Below are 26,661 nucleotides of genomic sequence, written 5' to 3' on the forward strand. Positions count from 1 at the left end.
CTGGGCCCTATCTGAGGCCTCAAAGCCTTCCATGTTACATTGACATACTGGGCTAATTTTAAGTCAAAAGAGAGATTCTGCTTCACTGTTAAATACATCCAGGGAAAGTTTTTGCTGGTCCTGAGATATCCCAAGTGATTTGATTTTTGGCTTGGTGAAAAACCTGCTGGCAGTAAGGCAGTAGAACATTGGAGTAAAGGCCTTAGCCAGATTTAAATCTGCCTCTGCTGCTTATTGTGTGTGAGAACATAGGCAAGTTTCTTAACTTCTCAGCTTCGGTTTCCTCACTTGTAAAAAGAGAATAATAATAATAACAGTAGCACCTATCTCCCAGGATTGTTGTGAGAATCAAATAAGATGACATATATAAAGCATTTTATAAAACTGAAAGTATTATATAAATGCTATTATTAATAATAAAATTATATATATATATATATATATATATATTACATGATCTTTAACCTTTTCTTATCTTTCTTTGGTAAACTTCTTGAGGATCAGTGTATTTCATTCATGTCATTGCTTCCTTGGTGCCTAACACAGTGCCTGACATGTAGTAGGCACTTAATAAAAGCTTGCTGAAAATACTTTAACATAGTTAACATATATTGGTCAAGCTGCCATCTGGGGGAGGGGGTGGGGAGAAAGAGGGGAAAAATTGGAACAAATTGTAGTTATCAATGCTGAAAAATTATCCATGCATATATCTTGCAAATAAAAAGCTATGATAAAAAATATAAAGTTAAATTTAAAAAATCTTGTTGAAATGGGAAATGGTGGAGGAGGGAAGAAAATAAGCATCTACATAGTGCCTACTATGTGCCAGGCACTGTGCTAAGTGTTCTCTACAAAGATTATCTCAGAAAGAAGTGTTTGAAAATTCACTCCCTTGCTCCCAAGAGAGCTATGGAAAGAGAAAGGATCTTAGGTTTAAAGCTATAAATGTGTCAGGATGGCAGTGATCAAACAAAATAAATACCAAGGGAATAATAATACATTGTTATTTGTCAATATGTGGATGTCCTGAATGCAAATCAGCAGAGGTCCAAAGGCCTAAGACAGAAAAAAATTAGGCCGGATTGAAAAAAAAAACATTGAAACGTGGGCAAGTCATACTTCTCATGAAAATAGAAGGCATAGTTCCTGTTACTAGAACTAGTTTTCCTTCAAACAATTGATGGTGATCTTACAGTGGGACCTGCTTCAGCACTTGGTAATTTGGGACACTTAGTAGAGCCCATGTTTCTTAGCATGATCGTAGCAAATGGGAAGGACTGGTCAAATCTTGCTCACTTATTTCCTTTGAAAGAGCTCTGTAAAAGCTGGTATGCTTTTATAGCCTCTAGGTTGATGAATTTATACCTTAGAGATGGCTCTTGCTTACATAATATCTGGTTGAAGAGAGATTGACGTTAATCTCCTCCCTTGGCTCTTAAAGTTCAGATAATGGAATAGAGGGAGGTAGGTGGACAAGTATCCTAGAAGGAAGATCATATATTTAGAGCTATAAGGGGTTAAGTTCAAATCTCTTAATTTACATTTCAGGAAACCGAGGCACAAAGAGGGTTAGGTCACATGACTAGTGAAAACTAAAATCCTTCAACTAAACATTTCCTCCAAAAAAGTGAAAATCAGATTGACTGAGAAATAAGTCACTTATTTTTCCTCCAGGTTTCTCCTCTTTCTTAATTCAAAATTATTCCTTTGAAAGTTCATGGTTTCTCCACAGTGGCCTCAGGGAGGGAAGTAGATGAGATCAAAGGAGAGCAGTGACTTCAGATTTCAGTTAATGCTGTCAAGCTGCTCCTTTTTTTATTTGTATTTAATGCTGTTGTATTACCCAACATAATGGTATCATTTTTTCAACCTTCCTCTTCTCTCCAGTTAATATTCATTAGGAAGTAGAAATAGAAGGCAAGAGTCTAGGGTTATGTTCATAGTCACGCCTGTCTAGATTTAGTTATTGGGAAGAACAGTCAGCTCTTCTCCCTAGCCTCCCTCCATTACACATTATAAGGAAAGCACAGGCTTTCCTCTACAGCAGATCTAAATCTCTACAAAGATTAGTGGAAGTGCCATCACCTGAGCACCATTTTACTTCTGTGCCTTAGTGAAGGAAGCAGCTACAGTCACCAGCTGCTGGCCTAGTACACACAGCCCAGGGACAGCATCCCAAGGGAAGCTTTTCCATCAACCCCTACCGGTCTCTTTAATTATTCTGTATATATTTTGTACTCACCTGTGTACATGTGCTTATAAAAACTATCCAAGGGCAGAGTGAATATGGTGCCTCATATGTAGTAGGCACTTAAATACTTGTAGAATTAATTTGAATTTTATATGTGTTGATAATTACTTTTATTTGTATGCAAGATATACTTCTCCCTCATCAATAGAATGTAATTTCTTTCTTTCCTCTCTCTCTCTTTTCTTTTTTCCTTTCCATCCATCTTTCTTTCCTTCCCTCCTCTTTCCTCACCTTCTGCTTTTTCCTTCAGCTTTTTCTTTTTCTTCCTTCCCTCCCTCTTTCCTTTCTTTCCTCTTTCTTTCTCTCTTCTCCTTTCCTCTCTTTCTCTTTCTCTTTTCCTTTCTCTCCATCTCTTCTCCCTTCCTCCCTTCCTTCCTCCTTTCCTCCCTTTTCCCTTCTTTCCCTACCTTTTCTTCCCTTTCCTTCATTCTGCATTTATCAAGCACCTGCTGAATGTCAGGCACTATGCTACCTGCTGGGATACAAAGACCAAAATAGACTCACCCTGCTGGAGCTTACATTCCATCCTGAGAAACAATGCATGCATCTCTAAATTAACACAAACAATATACAAAGTAAATGCAGAGGTGGGGATAGTCATTAATAACTGTGGAAAGTTGCAATGGGCTTCTTGTAAGAAGTGCCCTTGAACTGAGCCTCAAATGAAATTAGGGATTCCATGAGACAGAGGTGATCAGGTAGCTTATTGCAGGGAAGCCTCAATATGTTGTATGAATAATAATATCAATATATGAGGGGATGGAGTTAGGAGATGAAATCTTTTATATCTTCAAGGGCAAATAGGTCAGTTTGACTGGAACACAGACTGTGTGGGGGAGAGTCATGTCAAACAAGCCTAGAAATGTAGGTTAGTGCTAGACTGAATAGATTTATATACAAAACAAAGAAGTTTGTATGTGCTCCTAGAGGCAGCTGAGGAAACATGGAGCAGGGGAATGACATGGTCACATTTGGACTTTAGGAATTTCAATGTAGCAACTCTATGGAGGATAAATTGGAGAGAGGAGGAGAAACTAGAGTCAGGAAGACTCTATTGCTATGGCAATAATCCAGACCAAAGCCAATCTGAGATCTAAACCAAAGTAGAAGTTGTATGAGAGAGAAGGTTCTGGATGCAACAGACATCATGAGGATAGGATGGAGAAGATTTGCAACTGATTCAATATGGGAGGGAAGGAGGAAGAGTTAATGATGACTCTGATGTTGAAAACCTGAGTGACAGATCCTGAGGACATCCTGTTTTGGTCTTTGTATTCTAAGAGCTTGACACAGTACCTACCCCACACCTAGTCAATGCCTTATAAATATATATTGAATTAAATTGAATGAGAAATCCTGAGTTATATTTTCAGTTTAGATAGTGACTTATGCAGGCCATTTAACTGCTCCTAAATTTCTTCCTAAAATGGGCATAATACTATTTACCATGGACTTCACAGGCATCTTCTTGGGAAATAATCTATCAGTTTTTGCAAAGGATATTGAACTCAGCAAAATTGCTACTTAAAAAGACTTTTTCTTTAATAATCAGACTCACTAAATATATTCATAAAGGATTTTTGGAAGAGAAGTTTATGGAATAAGCAGGGGGAAATACAACTATATCTATTTTGGAAATAGGTTTAATAACTTAGCAATAAAGTCTCATTGATTAAGTACTTTTTCTTTCAAGCACCTAAAGATCATTTGCTTAAGCCCATAAATATAGGATGAGGGAGATTTTTAATTTGGGAAACTGAAGCTTTGAAATCTCTTAAATGCCAAGACTCTATTTAAGATTTTGCAGGTCTCTGGAGCAACTCATAAAAAACTCTTTGAAATGCGTATGGCCTCTTACTCTTTGTTCTACATTTGCTTGACTCATTTCTGATCGACAATTTGAACAAGACACAAATCTCACTTGGTCTGGCCCTGGACTGCATCAAGGGCTTTTGCTGCACCAGGAAGTAAGAGAGATATAGATTTAGTTGGTTCTAAGAAGTGAAATGACTCCTTTAACTCAAGGTTAGGGAATTCAAGAAGCTAGAACTCCTTATAATTGAAGTTTTCAAGTTCTCTAAAAAAAAGATCATTGACCATCACAACCTACATATTTGGAAAAGATTTGCTCTTTGGTTTGGAAAAAAGGAGTTCATTAATGTAAGTAATTACATTATAGAAACGAGGACTAAAAAAGATTCTGCATTTGTAGGACTCTAAAGTCATCTAGATATTTCATTCCCCCAACTTTCAAAGAAACACATTGGTAATAATCTCTGAATTGTCTCTATTTTGTCCAGAGAAGGTGATTTCATATATGTACATTATTTGAAACCCAAGGGGACCTTGAGATTATTTAACCCAAGGCTCTCGTTTTACAAAGAAGTGAAACCAAGAGAGTTCAACCACGAATTCTAAATTCATACATTTACTAAATAGCTGAGCTGAGTAGATATGCTACCCTCAAATCTACCCTTCATTCCCTGTACCATGTTGATTCTTTCCCCTTTTAAAGTCCTCACTGTCAGAAAGTGTTAGTCACAACTAATTCCCATGCCCCCACCTCTCCTTTTTCAGTTCAGTCAGATTTCTGCTTATAAGGAATGCAGTATCTAAAGTTCCCTTTCTTATAATTCAGAATCACTGGGGAAATTGTGGCACATAGATGAATTAAATAAAGGACAGGAAGCATAAGAATGAGTTTAAATGAAGACTATAAAACTGTTTTGTTTTTGGAACACCAGCACTCTATATACACTCTCACAATTAAGGAAAAATGAAGGCATCCAAAGGAAGAAGGGGGAATTTCTCCTATCAGATTTTCTTCCCTTCTGTTTCCTAAGAAGGTTTACCATGACTCAATTCAAAACTTTCAGGCATTTCACTCTTTTTTTATAACCTTTACCTTTTTAATAAAAAGTAAAAAACAAAAACAAAAATAATAATAATAATACATTACTGTGCTGAATAGGACCTCTCTATGGTGAGGTCTCTTTCAACAAATGAACATAGGACCAGACAAAAGAAATGGAATTGCGAAGAGAAATATGGTAGATTATGAAGCTTTTATATGATATATGTATGACTATATTATATATGACTGCAGGTATATGTGTGTGTCTATATGTATGTATAAATATGTATATTTGCCTACATATACACACACGCATATGTACATATTTATACCGACCTCTTTAGTTTGAAGTCCAAGGCACTTTTTACAATGAACAGATTAAAGCCATTAATTTAGGACATAGCTGTTTCTGGGTACATATCAGTATATGGCAACAACATTAGAATTTGGATGTTCTCGGCTCCACCTTTAGAGTGCTCCTGCTTGGGGTAATGATGAGCAGAAATGGCTTAGAGAGAGATGACTTAGAGGTGTGGAATGGTGAAATTCACCTATCTGTTCTCCTTAGTTACTGGTAGCAAAGGATAGCTCTCATTGGCCACATGCTGAGTACTCCAAGAAGGGGATAAAAATAATAAACAGCTCAAGGTTGCTTTCTGACTTACACTCAGCTGTAGGCCATTTTAAATGGACTGTATGGGATGCTGTGTAGCTTTATGAGGGGCTTGATTTAATAGGCCACCCAGGTATCCTTATACTGGTACCAAAATGATATAAAAAAGGGGGAGGGGAACCACAATGAAAATGAAAAACATTTAAAAAAATGCTTTCCAGTGGCTTGAGGGCCCTAATTATTAGCATTTAATGATTAAAAAGGGAATATTGTGTCTTGTTGCTGTCAAATAATTACAGATGTTTTTGCTTACCTTGATGTAGTTATAATCTAATAGGCATTAAAGTGGAAAAATAAAGAATTTATGTTTCCCTTAAGATTATGTTTAGAAAACCAGATCAAGAGAATGTGGACTCTTTAATTTGGTTAATTCTGACAAGAAGGTTGCTGATTTGGTCCACCTGTATAGCATTTTCTGATCAAGAGTTGAGAGAGAAGGAATACAGTTTGTCACTCTACCCTTTTATGGAGTCAGTAAGATTGAGGCTCCATCTACTTTGGGACTGCTGTTCCGGAGACTGTAAGTTTCACTAAAAACAGCACAGATCATACTCATTCTCTCATTTATCAAATGACTTTAAAGTTTGGGGAAAAGTCCCAAACCTTAATTTATTTGTGAAGATATTTTATTTTCTTTATTTGGTGACAATGTATTTGTGTAGAGATAGGAAAATATTAGTCAGTTCTAGAGGTGCTCAAAGGAAAGGCTGAAGGGAGCAAATGGCACAAAGGTATTTTAGAGGTGAATTGACAATCACCAGTACATTCATCAGTCAATTATAAAGTTGAGGATGAACTAATTTCCATTACACAAACAAGTTGGAAACTTCATATATACAGTAGAACCCTGGTGGCCTGGAAAAGGGAATGCAGCTGCACAGGCATCTAACTTATGACCTGAGAGCTGCATAGGCACTGGGAGAATTTCTCAACAATAAGAAAACACACACAAGTGTTAAATCTTAGATACATCAGATTTAAACTGGAGATAGTGACATTATTTTTCATTTTAATAGCTTGAATAAAGTATGGAATGGTGCTTCAAGATGCAGATAAACTGAAGTGCAAAAAAAAAAGGAAGCTGGATTTTATTTTTAGCAGCTCATTTCTAAAGAAGGAGCTATTGTTTTGTACTACTAACATATTAGTGTGAATTTTTAAATTTGTGACTCATACTTAGGGAAAGCATAGATAAAAGACTCAGTCAAACTTACTTTGAGGGTACATATAGAGGACATGATTACATTGATTATAGGATGAGATTAAATGGACCTTTTTGCTCACCAGTTTTAAGAAGATAACCTTTGTATTAATCTGGACACACTATATTTCATATAGATATAAGTCTTCCTTTGGGAGTCTGAGGTTTAGAGCAATTCTCCAGGTGAGCTTCAGTTATTAGGATGAGAAAGAGAAGAATGAATTGTATGAGTGTGCCAATTACAAAGACTTTCTCCTATTCAAAACCATTGCTCACAGAATCAGAGATGTCAAGTTAGAAGGGACCTAGGAGGCTATCTAATCCAAGCTCATCATTTTATAGATGGGGAAACTGAGTCCCAGAGAGGTGACCCAATTTTCCTACAGAACTTTTCCTTTCCCCTCCTTTTTACCTTATCAGTTAATAAAAGTATCCATAGAATAAAAGGTAACAGTGGAAAAAGCTAATGTTTCTGCTGGCATAAATTATACAAGTTGTTACCTCCCCCTGCCATTCCACTGGCAGAGTTGCTTCATTTCCTCAATAAAAGGGCACCCAAACCTTGTTCCTGTCTATTTTCAGGTTGTCACCAACTCCAGAGAAGTAGCTTTTCATGCTTGCTTCCAACTTGGTTCTCACAGAAACTAAGAATCATCATTCTCCTTGTTCACATAACCCCTTGTGCATTCACAGAAGTCAAAGTCTCCTGAACCTCAGGAAAGAGAAATAATGCTGCTAATTTGGTTACTTTTCCTGCATGTCCACAGAAAAAAAAAGATTGAGTTGAAGATGAATATGGATTGTGTAATTGGGCTTTTGGAAATAGGTAATAAGTAGATTCATTCCTCCCCCAATCCCAGCCTTCACCCAACTACAGAACAACAGAAATTAGTTTCATAGAGTTACTCAAGAGAGATGGCTTTTTAGAATTTTTTGTAATGGCTTGTTAAAATTGGGATTAAATTCAGATTCTAAGCAAGGAATAATGTTCTTTTGTCTCTGAAACTAAAGACCTTGGAGAATAAGAAGAGTATGGCAGTTCTGAAGGCTGTTGTACTGAGATTCTTTGTCTAAATGTTGGGTAATTAGTTACAGTGATGTGTACTCAGAAACAGTCATTTGGAGAGCAGGTGGACACTCTGACCTGCTAAAAGACTAGGTTGATACAAAATATTAATTGAAAGTTATAATATCATTTATAATATAGCAATATATTTCATAGGTAAAATAAACTATTATGCTTTCTCCTATCTTTTTTTAAGCAAGCAGTACAGAGGCAAGATGCAAATTCATATTGAAGCTTATTGTCTAATTCTGAATAGAAACATGAGTTTCTTTGAGTTTGTAAAGGAAATGTCTCCATTATCGTTCTTCTCTCTGTTGTTTTCATTTGTGACCAATGCAAAATAGAATTTTTGGGACCCAAATGGAGTCTTTGCCATATTAAGAAATGTTTTGGATGGAAATGAATTGGTCCTGGGTGAAATGAACAAACTGAGACAACCTATACAACTTCAAAACTAGGGAATGCTTATTTCCCCTTCCGCTGTAAAAACTGGAAGTCAGTTATTTTGATCAGATTCCTGTGTGGTTTGCTTCTGCTGTGTGTGTGTGTGTGTGTGTGTGTGTGTGTGTGTGTGTGTGTGTGTGTATAAAATGTCAGTTTCTCTTTGGGATTATAACTGGATATTTGAGCTGAAGCTTGTGCTTTTTTTTCCATCAGCTTTTCTAGGCCCAATCCTTCCTTCTTCAGTTCTATTTCAATATGTGGTCCTTGCCCATGACTATTTGTCATGTATGTAAACAACTATCTCAGGGGCATTTGGCACCTAGATCTGGAGGTCATGTGTTGACTTTTGCATGATGGGTTGCTCAGAGGAAATGCCAGTTCAAGCTATTGTTTCTAGTAAAAGGGTAAAGGGAAGCAGGAGGAAGGTAAGGGGATCACAGTTCATTTTTTATACCATTAGATTGAGTGCTTTTAAGGAATCATCAGTATGTGTCATTGAAAAAAACCTATATTTCACTTCTGGTCTTTGACAGGACCATAAAGTTGATTTCTGTTCCTGTTGTTTCTCTAGTAACACCCAGGCTGATTATCTTTTTGCCTGCTATTCAACTATCAAAAACAGACAGTTAATATGAATATCCCCACAGAATAACTATATATAGCTTTCTTAATGGCACCAATGATCCTATTTCCATAATGTTTACGTTGGTAGCAAGAAAAAAAGGAGGGGGAAGAATGTCTGGAGTGTCACCAAGTAGATGCAAGGGGGAAAAAAAGATGCCTAGGAATAAATGAATCAAGCTGCTGTCTAAGGTACTGAAACATAACACAGTGAGGAGTAAATAGGCACAGCAGAATGATAACTATCACTTGCATTGGTTCTGATAATCTAAAAAAAGAGCCATTGTAGAAACTAGGGACATTATGGATGGGAAAGTCACAACCTCCTGGCAGTGTAATTACTTTGCAGTATCTTACAATTACTTCCCAGCATTATGGTGGGACAGGATACTGTTTACTTTGGGGACTCAGTAATGTTGCTAATTTGGGGTTAAGCTGTTCATTGATTTGCAAAATGATCATGGAGAGAAGTCCTGGAACTTCACATTAGTGCCCCCAATTTTCTTCCCACTAATTCTATTACTAATTATACATTCCCGTTTGAGCTGATTTTAGTGTTTTGGCATTAAACACCCCTCACCACCACCATTTTCAGCGATTCCTGGCTATGTTGCATTTCAGTGTGCCAAAAACAGGTGGAAATTAAACATAACCAGTTAATTAACTTGAACCTCAGAGATTACATTTTGTTCCTGTGTAATACTTTGCCATGGAGAATATTAAACATTATCTTCATATTTACCAATACAGAGAATGAGATACTGACTTGGTTAAGTTACTTAGAATAACAGAGTAGAACTAGTTTATTTTTGATCTCTAATCTTCTCTTTCTAGCTCAAATATCCTTTTCTTACTTAATAGCTTGTTATGGCTACACAATTAGAAAAGAGAGAAAATCTCCCATTTTTAAAATGTAGTTTTTTTTCTTCCCCTATTCTTTCCATTTTTTCTGTCCCTTTCTGCCTGCTGCAGGAGAATATTGCTACACCATCTTTCTATCTCTGTCAAGGTCAGAAAATTAATAGTGTTCTCAGATGCAACTGTTCTTGCTGTATTCTAGACAGCACTAAACAGCCCTACAGATATAGTGACATTATGAAGTTAACATGTCATGAGGATGGCAAGAACAGGTGAGAAGCAATTTATGAAAATGTATAGGTAAAGAAAAAAAGATGGTATCTTTAGGACAAAGATACCAGTTTCCATCTGAACTTTGACCTAAAGAGGAGAGGGCCCCTGACTGGGTTTGAACTATCAAACTGGAGCTATGTCCTGACATTCCATTGATATGAGTGAACCTAGGGAATCACAGTAGTACACCCCCAACTTTACAGTACATAATATGGCTTAAGCAATCCATTGTGGCATGTCTGTATCTGCTCTACTGATATCTAGAAGTTCTAGAGAAAAGCAGCATTATTGGATTTGTCACTGAGTTATCAGAAGATTAGAGAATTCCACTACTTGGTAAAGCTATGCAGAATGGATATGAATTTTAGTTAGCTACCCAGTGCTGGAGAAACTTAGTATTTTTCAAATACAGCCAATTCTTGAAGGGGAACCTCTTCCACCCATCAAACTTTAGAACAATGAAGGAAGAAGAAAGTTTAGAAGTCACCTCTTCTCCTAGCCCTAATACTCAAGGCATGAAGAGATTGCTAATGAGTAGAGGCACACCAGAAAACGGACCCTGGGAAAAAGAGAAACATAAAGCCTGAATAATCTGCACACTGGATTTTCGGTGCCTTTGTCATCAAGACTTGTCTGTACTTGTATGAAAAAGTGCAGTTTCCTAACAGATATCTTCAATGTTAGTATATAGAAACTATCTTCCAATTGAAACAGGACAATATTAGTATGCAGATCAGAACACTCATCTTCTGAAGAGCCTTAACTTGGCAAGGATAAAAAAAAATCATGCTTCTCTATTGCACTACAATAGGCTCAATTTATGCTTCAAATGTCCTTGTGTTTCCAGAGTACCCATGGCTACTAACACTGGAAGCAATTCAAATCAACCACTGAACTAGAAGGTGTTGCAAATTTGTGTTGTCTCTAGTGCCTGCATAGGTTTCTCACTGACCAAAGGTCCCATAAAACATGAACAATTATGCACAGACTGACTGAGAAGAGATAGTCTGTGTATAATTTTTGGGGGATAGAGAAGGGTAGCAGAATTTAACATGTGACATCTTAAGTTAATACAAAACTGGATCCTTGTAATGCAGATGTTGAGAAGAGATTGCATTATCAATGAAAGGGTTAAACTGAGACCCAGTAGCTAAGGACTATGGTTTTGGAATCCAGATTGGGCAAGTAGATTTCTACAATTATTAGCCACTGTTTGGTGAAATATGATAAAATCACAAAGTAACTCCATGGTTATTTCATCTGTTTAAACATTCATTTTTATGTTCTGCTGAATTTTCATTGAAAATAGCAACAAATATTGTTCTAGGAACATCAAAGAAATAGATGCATGAGATACATCAGGTTCCTATGATTTCCTCAGTGGGAACTTCCTTCTTAGACCCTACTAGCAATCTATAGATTAAGGTGTTGCCTTAGAAGCAAAGAAATCAAACAACTTGCCCAGGACCACACAATAGGTATCAGAGGTGGAACTGGAAACAAGATTTTCTGACTATGCCATGCTGCATTTCCTGGTACAAGTGATAGATACCAAACTTACAGGGTTTTTTTTTATCTGTGGTATGGAAATCAACTAACTGACAATGTTAAAAGGAGTCTTGAAGAGGAAACCAGGAAAGGTTCTTAGAGGAAGCGGATCAGGCTACAGACCAGGGCTTCCTTCAAAAGTTGTCTTGAACTATAGATTTCCACCTATGTCAACTGAACACTTCCTTAAAAGACTTTAGAAGACCATGCCCAGTGTGACAGAAACTTAATGAAGCAAATTTCTGTAGCTGGATGCATTACATAATTTACCTTGGAGTAGTAACAATTTATCAGAACCAGCAGAACTTCTACCCACTAAGATACAGCGTTCTTTTGCTTGAATTTAAACAGATGAAGTATACCATATAGTAGTTAAAAACCCCTCAGAATTAAAGCAGCAAATTACAAGGTTATTTTTTATCTGGCAAAATTTGGAGAGGTCAGATTAGGGTAATGTAAAAAGTTTTGGGATTGGTATCACTGTTCAGGGCAGTGGGCTTGATCAGGGTTTGCTGGTCTTTCTAGCAGTTCTAAAGTCTCCTTTAAAGTATTCAGTTGGGTAAGCCACATGATTTTTGTACCAAGATTAAAAAGTGGCATCAGAAACAGATAGTCATTGATCTACATTAGTCAACACTCACCTAAGGCTTTTTTCCCTCAAAGAATTTCCTTTATGAGCCATCTTCCTTTCCCCAAAGCTACCATCTTAGAATGACCTTTACTTCATTTATAAGCTACCTCATACACCTCTCATCATAAATGCTGCCAAGGTCACAGAATCTGGGATGAGGAAACCATTGATCGATCAGGTAGCTTAGGAAACTTGAAGTGGGGTAGACATAAGTTCATTGAGCCTTCCTAGGTGAAACTCAATCTGAGCCATGACACCATAAATATCTGTGGTATACTCATCATCATATAATACCAATGAATCTCAGATTGTTTGGACAGCAGATTAAACTCTACCAAAGCAGCCATTTTCAGAATACTATTTTAGCTCCAGAAAGCCAAGATTTTTGAGTTGGTATTCAACTCGTAACAGGCACTGTACATACCTATGGCAAAAGCAACCTGTAAGGTTTGGAGGGGACCTATGCCCACAAAGAAAGAATAGTTGATAAAAAGTGATGCCTGAACAGGACACATCACCAGTGGAAAAGAAATGGCTTGAATTTAGGGGCACATGGGCAGGAATTGGTTGGTTTTTATATATGTTTTTATATTAGATTGGAAAAATCTGTCTTACATGACCTCATTTACCATGCACTGGGTTTAATGACCTATGTAAGAAATAAGAGCTTTGATGTTCTATGATTGTGTCTCTGTTTTGGCAAACTGTGAACTTCTTTTTCCTATCTTTGTCATATAGATCTTCTTAGACTAGAGAAAAAGAGCAGAGTGGTAGATGAGGCTCTTAGTTATAACACAAAGCCCAAGGTTGATACTCAGTGGAGTGGAATATTTTCCTCTACTTGCTTCTCCGTTGGTTCTTTAGTTTTTATATTCTCTCTCTCTCTCTCTCTCTCTCTCTCTCTCTCTCTCTCTCTCTCTCTCTCTCTCTCTCTCTCTCTCTCTCTCTCTCTCTTCCTCCCCCTCATTTCCCCCTCTTTCCCTCCCCCTTCTCCCCCCATCTCCTTTATTTCCTTCTCCCTTTCTTTATCCTCCCCACCCTCCGCAACAATTGAAGACCTGAGATTGAGCATGAATTTCTGTTTTCCACCAAACACTGCAACAAAGGCCCTGTCAAATGTTTGGCTTCCTTTCATTTCTCCTTCCCTCTTCCATATATAGGCACCTAAACAGAGATTCGATTTCTGATTTCAAGGCATATCGAACCAAGCACTCTGAATGAACATGAGTTTGTTAACTAGTTCAATCTTATTCTTTATGTCCACTCAGCCTGAATGTTCCTGTGATGACAGAAAGACCAGGAGAAAGTTGACTTGCATCTTAAGACCTGTCGGCAATCCTTCCTGTGTGGGGAGTTTTATTTAGCAGCTGCTTGAGCTTGTGTAAGGGGTGGGAAAAGAAGTGGAGCTGACCCCAATAGGGCTGTCAGAGAGTGGCGTGTGGGGGGTTCCCACTGCCACACTCACTCCCCGAGCCTCGATGACGGCTGAGAGGAGTTGTTGTTGCTGCTGACGCAGGGTGTCCGCAATGAGCAGGGGGAGGGAATTGAAGCTGGCAGTGAGTTGTTCTAGTTTAGACTCCAGACTGCCAATTTGTTTTTCCAAGTCCTCACTCCGGTCATTCAGCTCTGTGATTAAGTCATACATGACATTCTGCATCTGTAGGATAAAAAAGAATATACATCCTGTTATCATGGGAACGTAAGCAGCAGAGGACCAACCATAACCATTTTAGAGCAGGATAGCCTATAATGATGATTCATATTCTCTCAGATCAAGGAAGGAGGGAAAAGCTTAAAGGTTGGATTGGAGAGTCTTTGAGGTCTCTTCTAGCTCTAAATCTATGATCTTGTTACCTGAATAAATAGAACCTTGAATAGATGCCTACCATTAACTGATTCCCCAGGCAGTCCAGCAAACTTTTCAAATGCTGAGGCAGGTTCATTTAAGGGAGAAAAGTCACAGGATGCTAAGAAAGTATAAATCATTCCCTTGGCCTTGGATAAGCGTTTTTGACTGATTGGAGGAGAGCCTTTGTATCACCTATGATGCTTCTATTTACTCTAATTTTTTTTTTTTTTTGCTGAATTTGTCAACAAAGTAGCTCTGGAAGGACCTTTCGGTAAAGTCTCAATAGAATAGGAAAAGAGATCACTCATAAAAGGGGTGGGAGTAAGCTGAAATAACAGATGGCACAGGAAAGCAAAGGAAATGGAAAATAAATTAAGAGGAAAAAATGGTAGTGGTGATGAAGAAGTAGCCAAAAGAGAAGAAGTAACCAAAAGAGAGAGCTAAGGGATCAGTTTGTAAAGAAAGGAGACAGAAAATACAGAGGTGCCTGCCAAAGTGGGGAATTCATTATGGGCATTAAGCCAAATCCTCCACTGACAGAGAATGTCCCCTTACTCCCATTTTCTATATGTTTAGGGAAACCATGATTTTGTTGTTTAAATGTATTGCTTATGAAATGTTTGTCCAAAATCTGTATCAAAAGAATTTTTAAAAAACCTAAAAAGGAGCACAGAAGTGATTTAATCCAGTCATTAGTGGAATATGGTAGAATAAATATTGACTCTGGTGCTGGGGATATCTGCCACTCACTACTTGTGTGATCTGTCATTTAATCTCTGTGGATCCTGCTTTCCTTAATTATAAACTGAAGGAGGGTTGAACTAGACTAGCTCTACATGTAAGAAGAAAGAAACCCCCCCTCTAAAATAGTTATCAACTGTTTGAAACCTCTAGGGATGGGGAATTACCTATTTCTTAAAGCAGTCAATTCTATTGTTCAACGGTTCTAATGTGTGAGAGAGGTATCATATACATAGCTAAAGAGTCATATTACCACAGCAACACTCCTGAGTGAGACAGAACCACATTAAAATGTAACTGAGAAATAATTTTTTAGGGTTGGGGTTATAAAATTGTATGAGATACAATGGCACATGATGTCAACATGTAGTTTTCTAAGTTGATATGTGGTATGGTTCCTTAGGTGGTTTAGATGGCCCCTCGTTCTAGCTGAATTTTGACCACTGGTCTAGGAATTTTTTCTTAATGTAGAAATTGGATATTCTTCATCTTTTATCTATGGCTTTTAGTGCAACCTTCTAGGGCCAAGTTTGACCCTTCTCCTGAAAGAAAGCTCTTCAAAGACAGCTATGATGTCCTTCCTACTACTACTCAGAGGACCTGAGTATGAATCCTGGTTCTGCCATTTATTACCTAAGTGATTCTGGGCAAGTTGCCTCAGTTTCCCCCTCTGTAAAATGACTAGATTGGTCTACCTGACCTTTAGACTGTTTCAGTTATGAATCTGTGATCCTATGTGATCTGACTAGGACCAAGGACAGCGGCCTATTGCTTTCTCATTTCAGAGGGTCTACCTCTGTTAATGCCGCCTAAGAAGAGCTAGATCATTTTTGAGGCTGCCGTGTCATGCCAAAGATTTGTCAAAATGATGACTTGGTGAATTGACAGCCATTCCTTCAAGGATCAGTCTTCACAGAGCACCCTTCAGAGACATGTGCATAAACCCCTCTAACATCATTAAACAGAAGGGAAGGCCTGTTTGTGAGGAGGCTATAAAAAGTAGTCAGAACATTTTGGGATCCTGCCGTTCTCCCTAGTCTCCCCAACCCACCACCACCCCCCGACCACATTTCCTTTCCAAGGAACCAAAGGAAAAAAAAGATAAATGGAGAGTGAATACACACACACACACACACACACACACACACAAAATGATTATGCCTTCTTTTCGTTGCCTGGTGACAGGATTCCAGGGGAAACACGGCCCAATGTGGGATATGCTAGGAAACTGCCAGTACCTTTAATTCTCCCCAGAGAGGAAAAGAAAAAGACTGGCAGCATGTCAGTGTTTACTTTTCTCCCTATTTCACAGCAAGTCATTGAAGGTCATTTTCCTAGAAGCTTTCCTGCCCTTCAGGTGAGCTGATCTTCAAATCGTTTCTACTCCCGGCTCCATGAGGAATAGATGAGACTTTCTGTTGCACCTGATATTTTTGCTTCACATATCTTGCTATATGTTGGCTCCTGTTTCTGGAAGATGCACTGGGCAGCATCACAGAAACTGTGGAATGCAGTTACCTGGCTTGAGTCAGTATGACAACATGCTACCTACTTAGTAGCGTAATTTATCCTGGTCTGGACATATGTTGTGCTTGGTATGAGGTGAGTTGGGGAACACACCTTTTTCACAGGATCAATCCTAAGCCAGTGACACTAAATGTGCTCTTTCTTCCCACTCTGCCACCCCAGCAACAGCTTTCCCCTCCATGGACTCCTCAAAAACCTCTTGCAAATTCCACATTTTACCCAAATGTTCTAAGAGTAATGACAATCTCTCTATGCTTGTTCCAAATGGTGCCAACCTACTTAGCCACTTGATTGTAATTTCCACATCAGGTTAGGGAATCCTTTCTTTGACACAATCCTTTCATTGTACCCGGTGCCTGTGGATGGGCAAATAACCAATAATTTGCACTGATTGTACCACATTCTCAATGGGCTTTAATTTGTGTGAAGGAGTTGCTTTTCTCCTTGGGCTCACCAAGAAAGTAGGTTCCATTATGATAATGAATGTCTGCCTGCATGTTCTACAAGGCTGGCCCTGGGCTTTGTACTTTATATATGATTTTGATCAAGGAGCAATGAAGAGAACTTGATGAGGGGGAGGCCCCTTTCTTCAATAGGCACCTACGCGCCATGATTACCGATGTGCTTGCTGCTGTTGGTAACAATGACCTTTCATGCCTTAACTTTTTAAGGATTTTGAGAAGTGAATTTCTTAAGCTTATTAATCTGCCTCCCAGAAAAGTACTGAAAAGAATGCTTTAGTGTATCAGTGGAGCAGCATAGTTATTGTTGAGTCATTTCAAATGTGACCAATCCTCTGTGACCCCATTCGGGATTTACTTGCTAGAGATACTGGAGTGCTTTGCCATTTTCCCTTTCAATTCATTTTCTAGATAAGGAAACTGAGGAAAACAGGATTAAGTGATTTGCCCAGGGTCATACAGCTAATAAGTATCTGAGACCAGAGTTGAATTCAGGAAGGTGAAACATCCTGACTTCAGACCCAATGCTCTACGCACTGCATCAAAAGCCCAAGTGTTCTCAAGGGAGAGCTATCTTGCTAGACTTTTTCTTGGATTTTGTATCTTTCTCCTCTTCTCTGGAAGAGCCAAAGTAATCAAGTCGCAGAATCCCAAAAACGATAGTTAGGGAAGGGATATCAGGGTCATCTACTTCATCTCTACCTGGACAATGTATCTCTCCCTTTTGTACCATCCCTAATGAGGGGGCCACCTAGCCCCTACTTGAAGAACTTTAGTGACAGCTTTGTTGTTTAGGAAGATAAATATCTACCTGCTTGTTACTTCTACTAATTGATCCTACTTTTACTCTCCAGATCTAGGGAGAATGTCTGTCTCATTTTTTCTTCATATAAAGCTCATCAGATTTAAGAGAACAGTATATAATTCCTCACCCCTTCCTTCTTCTCTATTTCATGCATTCCCATATACTCCTGTGCTTTTAACAGGTGGAGATCAAAAACAACAATAAACGCCCTAATACAAACTCATCAGTAATGATAAATAAAATATCCATTCTAGGTACTATGCTTGCATATACCTCTGCATCAGCTTTAGGAAACTATTCACTTTTTGAGACAGATCTCAGAACATAATGAACCAGTCTTATTCAGTTCCATATAATACAACTCAAGCCCTGAACTGGACAGCTTAGTTGAGATTTTTATCATGACTCCTATAGAAGGAATTCACAGAACTCTTACTGAGCATGCTACTTACTGCCTGTCAATTCAGAACCCTGACAGGAGCTAGCTTTTTCAGGTGACCCAGTGATCTGAAACAATTTATTTACTTTGAGAGTAGATAGATACCAGATAATTATAGCTGGTTCCAAATCCCTAGAATTTGAACCTTAAGGCTGTTTTGTATGTGTGTATAGTTTTATGTATGTATGATTGGAGGGGGAAGGAGGAGTGGATCCTGATAGGAATTATTCTCTGACTTCCTAGTATAAAATTTTGTGGGGGATTATCTTATCCAGTTATTCCCAGCCACTCTTAAAATAAACAATCCAAATGGAAGAATCTGAAGTCTCTTGAGGGTGGCTTCAGATTCACCCACTCACCTTGGAAAGGTCTACCAGGGTGTTGGCTTGATCACTCAGCTTTCTCTGTTCCATCTTTACGCTTCTCAGCCTGTGGGAGAAAGATGGTAATGATCTCATCTTGGTCTTTGTGCTGAGGTGTTGAGATAAACTCATTCCTCTGGATTCAGTTTCTTGACCAAATTACCCTCCTCTGATTTTGAAACCTAGTATGGTTAATGTGAACACAATCTGAATGATGAGACTTGGCAGGGTCCAAGGAAAAGACAAGCTCTCTCTGGGTGTCTCTGTCTGACTCTTTCTTTGGCTCCATCAAGAGAACACCAGTAGATCTGAAGTGTAAACTGCCATGGGCTTCTCTTTTCTGCTACCTCCCAAGCCACTTTCTCTAGGGCTCATGAGGACCATGAGAAGTAATGTCAGAATTGGCTCTACTTACTGGTGGATAGCTTGGAGGAACTTCCTCTGGTGTTTCCGGACTTTGGCATGGTCAATCTTTTTGAGCAGTTTGGTGTGTTTATAGATAAGCCATGTTTCCCGAAGGACATTCGCTGCAGCATTCTTTATCTATAAAAGAAAAGCAGACAGCTGGGATCAGCTCAAATTCCCGAGTTTGTATTAAGGTGTGTTTCATGTATGTAGTTAGTCACACGCTATCTGCTATGGTCTGTTTTGGTCATCAGAATGATGATTTCTTAGAAATAGATGATTAAAATCCCTCTCCCATTCAACCTTTTGAAGGTGAACACAAGAGATCATGGTAACTTTACTTTCATAGATCATAGATTAAAATTTAGCACCAAAGGCTTAGAAGATCACATAGCCCAACACTCTTCATTTGACAGATTAGAAACAAGGGCCCAGATGGGTTAGTGACTTGGCTAAGATAGTAGGTAGCAGAGACGAATATGCCTTCTCTAAATCTAGTGCACTTCTCACTGTACCAGGGTTTTTTGTTTTTGTTTTTTTGCTTGTTTCTTAAAGAAATTATCCCAATGACTCTTCTTTAGGCTATAGTTGCTATTGCTATACTTAGCCAGGATTCATTATCCAAACCCTGAGGCCTTTAGGTCACATTTTTCATAAATATAATTCTACATCTGTGTTATGGCTGTTGGGACCCACGGAGCTCTGAGATACCCACCCATTAGGTACACATGGTAAATCTCCATGATTCAGAGAATAAACCAATTTCCATTGGCTAAAGATGTTCATGTATTCTCTTTAGGGAAAAGTCTTCCCAATAGAATGAAAATGAAGCTCTCAATAAGCCAATTGTCCCATTCCCAAATGACCCTAAACATTGAAACTGCAGTTTTCCATGTAGATATAATTGGAACAAAACTGAAATATTTCCAAAGCAATTACTGAAAATCAGCTAAGATTTTTTCAGTGTGAAGCTGGAGCTTTTCCCCTTCAGAGGCTGGCTGCTTCTTGTTGCAATACAGTCACACATTTCTACATAAGACACTGTAATCTGTTGACATGGAAACCACTGATATCACCCGGTTCATGACTGAACTGAGACATATCAACAGTATCCAGATGGCAAGGGACAAAGTTTTCATTCACACAGAGACATCTTCAGTAATTAGTAACAAGAGCAAGGGGAAACATTTCTTATTAAACACAAGCTAAATAGATTCTTGATTAACCATTACCACTTATATCAGCCATGCAAATTGGCCCAGACCCACAGGCCCATAGGTTCAGGGTATAGCAGGCCTTAAGGAAGGTCTAGGGAAAGTCAGATATTAATTCGAGGTGATCTGGCAATTCACCATCCATAGATTGCCTTAAGTCTCTCAAAATACTTTCTTCCAATAACCCCCATGAAGTGGGTAGTCTAGATATTATTCATCCCATTTTATAGATATGGAAATTGAAATTCACAGAAATTAAGAGATTTGCCACAATCATACAGATAGTAATTGTTTGAGGCAAGATTTGAACCCAAGCCTAGAAATTCCAAGTCTGATGTGCTTTCTATCATAGGATTTTGTGGGAAAAATACAGGAATAGCATAAGAAGATCTGGGTTGAGATTCCACCTCCCTCCTTTATAGCTGTTTTGACTTTAGGTAAATCATTTTATGTCTCTGAACATCAGTTTCCTCATTTGTAAAGTGGTGATCATAACCCTTAGTATGTCCATCTCAGATGGTTGTCATAAAAAAGGAAATAAGAGAATGGACATCAGAGTGCTCTGAACAAAAAGTTTCACACAGGAAGTGTTAAGTGTTTGAGTCCAGACTTGAACTCAGGACCTCTTGACTTGAGGGCTGGTGCTCTATCCAGTACACTAATTAGCTGCCCCTCTTTTTTTTTTTTTTTTTTTTTTTTTTTTTTTTTTTTTTTTTTTAAGTAAATCTCTCAGAAATATTCAAGTCACATAAATACTGCTTTTTTGTTCAGTAAAAGACCACTAGGAAAATGGCTTGAAATAAGTTAACAACTATACACCTGTAGCACTTAAGCTTCCCCCAGTAGAGTATAAATGCAAGGATAGAGAATGTTGTGTTTTTCTGCAACATCAGCACCTGATACACTGATGGGCTCACAGAAAGTAGTTAATAAATGCTTGCTGATTGATTGACTTGCTTACTGAAGTGGAATTGGATGGCTGTGAATAGAAGATGATGGCAGTGAGCATCTAAGAGTAAAGGAGGAGCCTGTCTTGAAGTGGATTTGTTCTTCAGGGTGGGGATGGATGGCAGAGACCAGATAAAGAAAAGACATAAAAAGTGAATCCCTTCTTTTTGTATCACATGTCATTGGGTAGTGTTGGACTAGAAAGACCCAGATTCAAATCCTGTTACTGAAATTTGCTGAAATTTAGCATGACCCTGAGGGAGTCATTTAGATTCTGTAACTTTTTTCATCTGCCAAATGGAGATAATAATATTTGTGATATCTATGGTGGTAAGGAAAATGAAGAGCTCTGCAAATTTTAAACATTTATAAACATTAGCTATTATTATTATTATTGGAAGAAGCACACAACATGGATACATGCCATTTTCAGATTTCTTATCAAAGGAAAATATCTGAGCAAATATGTTTGATGTGATGGAAAAAACATTAGATTTGTGAATGGGAGACCTGGGATTGAATAGCAATTTATTTACTAGATACATAAAAATAGGCAAGTCATTTAACCTTTCTAAGCCTATTTTTCTCATATGTAGAGAAATAACACTAGCATTATTCATCTCACAAAATTGTTGTAAAGAAAAAAGGCTTTGTAAAATTCAAAACATTTTAGCAATGTGGATACAGACATTCAGTTAATTTAATTAGCTCATCCTCTTTTGGATGCTAATCTTATAGAATTATTGTATGTTATAGCTGAAAGAGATGCATAGAGACTATATATCCAACCTATTTATTTTACAAGTAAATATCATAAGAGCACGGCATTTAATGCTGGAAGAGACCTCTGAAATTTATTCTAGCTCTTTTATGTTTTACTGATTAAGAAACAGGTTCAAAGAAGCCAAACGTTTTCAAAAAAGTTACATAATAAGGAGGAGAGCTGTGATTTGAACACAGGTCCTGATTCCAAAGTCAGTAGCTGAGAGAATAATAATAGCAACTGGGAAATCTCAGAGTTGAAAGACATCTCATATATGAAAGATATTGGAGAGAGAATGTAGTCCACACACAAATCCCCTATTAATAGTCAATCAATTTCTACTTGAAGATCTCCAGGAATGGAGAACTTAATACTTGCCAAAGCAGCCTGTTCTGCTTTGGGGCAGCTCTAATTATTACAACAATAGCAATAACAACAGAGGTTGAGGTCTTTTAAAAATCAATTATCTTATAATATGATCTCACTGACTTCTATCTCTCTGATGGGTTCATCTTATTTTCCTTCGCTGGATCTTCAATGAGGTTATGTTTAACTCTGGGCATCTCCCAAGGGTTTGTCCTGGATCCTCTTCTCTTCATCCATATCATCTTGTTTGGTGATCTCAGCATCTCTCTTGGATTCAATAATCATTTCCATGCAATGCTTCTCAGATATCTTTACATATCCCTAACTCTCTCTTGATCTCCAATTGCATGGGAGACATGTCAAACAGAATGCCTTGTAGACATCTTAAATTCATCATGTCCATAACTGAACTCATTATCATTTCCTTTCATCTTCTTTGTTAATATTGTGGACACTACCCACCCAATCACAGAGACTCATGACTTATATGCATGATCCTAGATATCTTACCCTCAGTCACCCCACATATACAATCTGTTGCCAAGTCTTCTTATTTCTACTTTTACAACATCTCTCATACAATACAGGATTCCTTATTTTTTTCTGACAAAGTCACCATGTTGGTACAGGCCCTCATAATGTCACACCTGGACTCACTAAGGATGGATGACTAAGTCCATCCTGAACTTATTTTCCTCATTAAGCACATATCTGACAATGTCACCCCCACTCAACAAATTCTAGTGCTCTCATTGTCTCCAGAAATAGAGATAAAATACTTTATGTAAGGCAGTTAGCTATTGGGCCTGCAGTGAGGACAACCTGAATTCAAATCCAGTCTCAGACACTTACTATCTGTGTGACACCGGGCAAGTCACTTAACCTTTGTTTGCCTCAGTTTCCTTAAATGTAAATGGGGATAACAGCATCCAAATTCCAGGGTTGTTGTGAGAATAAAATAATATTTGTAAAGTATAGTACCTTGTATATAGTAGATGCTTAATAAATATTTCTTCCTTTCTCTTTTTTCCCATTTGGTTTTTAAAGTTCTTCATAACATTTTTCTACCTTTCAAGTTTTCTTATGCTTTACTTCCCTTTTGTCCCTTTCACAAGCCACTTACTCTCCCAACTTTGTACCATTTCACTGGTTGTTTCCCATGTGCAAATTGCTTTCCCTTTCATTTCTATCTTTCAGTTTGCCTGTATTTAAGTTTCACTTTGAGTCCTAGTTTCTGTATTAGGTATTTCCCAGTCCTCCTCAATGCTAGCTTTCTTTGCAGATTACATCCAATTCACTCTATATATCTTACATGTACATAGTTGTTTACATGTTGTCTCTCCCATTATAATGAACTCCATTAGGGAAGAGACTGTCTTTTGCCTTTCTTAGTATCCTCAGTTCTTAAAGCACATAGTAAGTAATATATTGCTTAATAATAATCTTATTAGAATAGATGCCCATCAATTAGGGAATGGCTGAATAAATTATAGTATATGGATGTAATGAATATTATTATTCTATAAGAAATGATGAGCAAACTGATTTCAGAAAAGCTTGGAAAGACTTACATGAACTAATAATGCTAAGTAAAGTGAGCAGAACCAAGAGAACATTGTATACAGTAACAGCAAGATTATTTGATGATCAATTATGACAGACTTAGCTCTTCTCAGTAATACAGTGATCCAAGACAATTCCAAAAGATACTGGATGGAAAACGCCATCCACAAGAAGAATTATGGAGCTTGAGTGAGCATCAAAGCATACTCTTTTCACCTTTTAATTTTTGTTTTTTCTTTCCCATGGTTTTTCCCTTTTGTTCTGATTTTTCTTTCCCAATATGACTCATATGGAAATATGTTTTAAAAAATAAATATGACTTTTACAAAAAAGAAATAATATTATTGGGATGTGGGAAAATCAGGACAGTTGCATTGTTGATGGAGTTGTGAACTAACTGATCCAACCATTCTGGAGAAAATTTGAAACTATCTCCAAAGGGCTATACAATTGAGTATATACCCTTTGATCCAGCAATAACACTGCTAAATCTGTAAGGGATCAAAAGAAAAAAAAAGCCTATATATACAAAAATATTTATAGCAGTTTTTTCTGTGGTGGCAAAGATTTGGAAATTGCAAAAATGGTTGAACAAGCTGTGGTATATGATTGGGATGGAATACTGTTATGCTGTAAAAATGATGAGCAAGTTGCTTTCAGAAAAAAAAAATAGGTAAAACTTAAAGGAAATGAAGTGAAGCAAAGTAAGCAAAACCAGGAGAACACTGTACACAGTAACAGCAACATCACACAATGATTACTTGTGAATGACTTAGCTGTTCTCAGTAATACAATGATCAAGACAGTTCCAAAGGATTTATAATGAAAAATGCTATCTGCCTCCAGACAGAGAATTGATAGACTCTAAAAGCATATTTTCTTAAAACCTTATTTTTCTTGTTTTCAAGGGGCTTTCACAATATGGCTTACATGGAAACATTTATATAACACATATACACAACTATCTATCTATCAAATTGCTTGGGAGCAGGGGAGGAAGAAAAAGAATTTGGAATTAAAAAAATTTCTTTTGTGGAGGAGGGGAGAATAACTTGTTAGCCCTATGATTTAGAGCTCAAAGGGACCGTAGAGATCATCTGATCCAACCCTTTCATTTTCTAAATGGGAGGTTGGAGCTCAGAAGAATTCTGTCATACTGGTGGGAAGTGGTAAACCTAGGAACTGAACTCAGACCCTCTGTCTCCAGGTCCACAGTACTTTCTGTGAAGTCAATAAACTTATTTTAAAAATTATTTTGTTTAAATTTTTAAAGTCTAGATAAGTTCGTGGTAGGTCCTATATGAATGTGTATTCCTGTTCCTTTCCTTTTGTCCCTTAGCCACCTCTCCCAATTTGATATCATTTGCAAATGTGATAACTCTGATAACTGTGCATGCTTGGATAGCCTACTGGACTTAAGAGTTAGGAAACCTGCATACAAATCCTGCCTTTGACTTTTATTAGCTTTGTGATTATAGGCAAGCTGGTTAACTTCTCCGAAACTCCATTTCCTCATGTGAAAATGAGGGCAATAATACATAAGGTTTTTATGGGGTTCAAATGAGATAATATCTGGAAAATAATTGGCAGACTTTAAATTGTTATATGTATTAGCTATTACAATATTATTTTATTATTATTATTATTGTTAGCCCTATTTTACAGATGAGTAAGTTAAAGTTCAGAGGTATGAGCTGCCTCATCTGGAGCCATAAAGTGAGTTAATAACAGAACCAGAACTCAAATTTGGCTCTTTTGAATCCAAGTCTACTCCTCTTCCCATATGCCATGAAATATCTAGGAAAGTCCCATTAGACTCACTAATGTGAGGCTATCCCCCCCCTACCAGATCCAAGCTCTAGGAAAGAAGAGGAAGAAAGAAATGCACATGCCAGAGTGAGATTGCCATTGGTTCCTGATTTCTTGCAAACCAAGGTCCAGTGGGGGGACTTCTACAAAGGGAAGATGAAAGCCCAAGCCCCAAAACGATAATGGGGGCTTCAGCGTTCTGCCGATTTCTACAAAAATCCTGGTAATGTATGTTTGGGAAATGCTCTCCAGTGGGCCCAGGTGCTCTTTGGTGAGCACCGGTTACCTTAGAAAGATTTGAGAGAACAGGGTGAATTGGCCAACATTTGGTGATGGATGCCCTGGCTGGAAATCACAGCCCTGCAGAAACTTCATTAGAGGATTCGTATCTTTTTTTGTTGTTGTTGGTTTGGATGTAAGGGGAATAGTGCAAATATGTTTAAGAAAGTGTAATGTTAAAGGAAAGTGCTGGTTGCTATCTTAGAAATTAATTGCTAGAAAACAGCCTAGCACAAATCTAAGTGGATCGATATCTATAAGGGAAGAAGAAATAGGCTTTTAACTGCAGACAGCTTTTCCAGTCCAGCAGTAGATGTGACAGAAACTTCCTTCCACATCAGTCAGTGGCGGCCTTCTTGGGCTCAGGGGAGACGTAAGGAGGTTTTTTCTTTGAATGAAAGCCCTTTATCTTCAGGGTAGTTGGGAGACCCTATAAAAGCCAGGGTGCTTCCATTTCCAAAATGTATTTGGAACCCCTTTGGAAACTCAGAACCAGAAGGCATGGCTGGGAATATGAAAATAGTTGTGGAGTCCAGAGAAGGCACATGAAGAGAAGACAAGGTTGCTGAAATCTAGGGCTCCATGGCCCCTTTGACTTTGCTTTTTCAGTGAATAAGGAGCTGGACTTGGAGTCAGGAAGACCTGAATTCAAATCTGACCTTATCAGCTGTGTGACTCTGAGTGAGTCATTTAACCCTGTGTGCCTCAGT

At 37.9% G+C, this 26,661-nt stretch overlaps 1 protein-coding gene and 1 long non-coding RNA gene across 8 annotated transcripts in view; one reads left to right on the top strand and one right to left on the bottom strand.

The window, feature by feature from the left end:
• LOC141539412 (uncharacterized) overlaps positions 1-26,661 on the top strand; it is a 49,187-nt gene that overhangs the window by 15,590 nt on the left and 6,936 nt on the right. The gene's annotated exons all lie outside the window — the stretch shown is intronic.
• The window catches only part of KCNN3 (potassium calcium-activated channel subfamily N member 3), a 396,953-nt gene continuing 383,725 nt past the window's right edge, over positions 13,434-26,661 (bottom strand). For all 7 annotated transcript variants that reach the window (XM_074262168.1, XM_074262166.1, XM_074262167.1 and 4 more), the window contains 3 exons: positions 19,020-19,147; positions 18,602-18,671; positions 13,434-14,077 (listed from right to left, as the gene is read on the bottom strand). In XM_074262168.1, the coding sequence (XP_074118269.1) occupies positions 13,781-14,077; positions 18,602-18,671; positions 19,020-19,147 (495 nt within the window). In that variant the 3' untranslated portion in view covers positions 13,434-13,780. The remainder of the gene's footprint in view (positions 14,078-18,601; positions 18,672-19,019; positions 19,148-26,661) is intronic.

This window comes from Sminthopsis crassicaudata, chromosome 4 (assembly GCF_048593235.1).
Source record: "Sminthopsis crassicaudata isolate SCR6 chromosome 4, ASM4859323v1, whole genome shotgun sequence".
In the NCBI taxonomy this organism is placed as follows: Eukaryota; Metazoa; Chordata; class Mammalia; order Dasyuromorphia; family Dasyuridae; genus Sminthopsis; species Sminthopsis crassicaudata.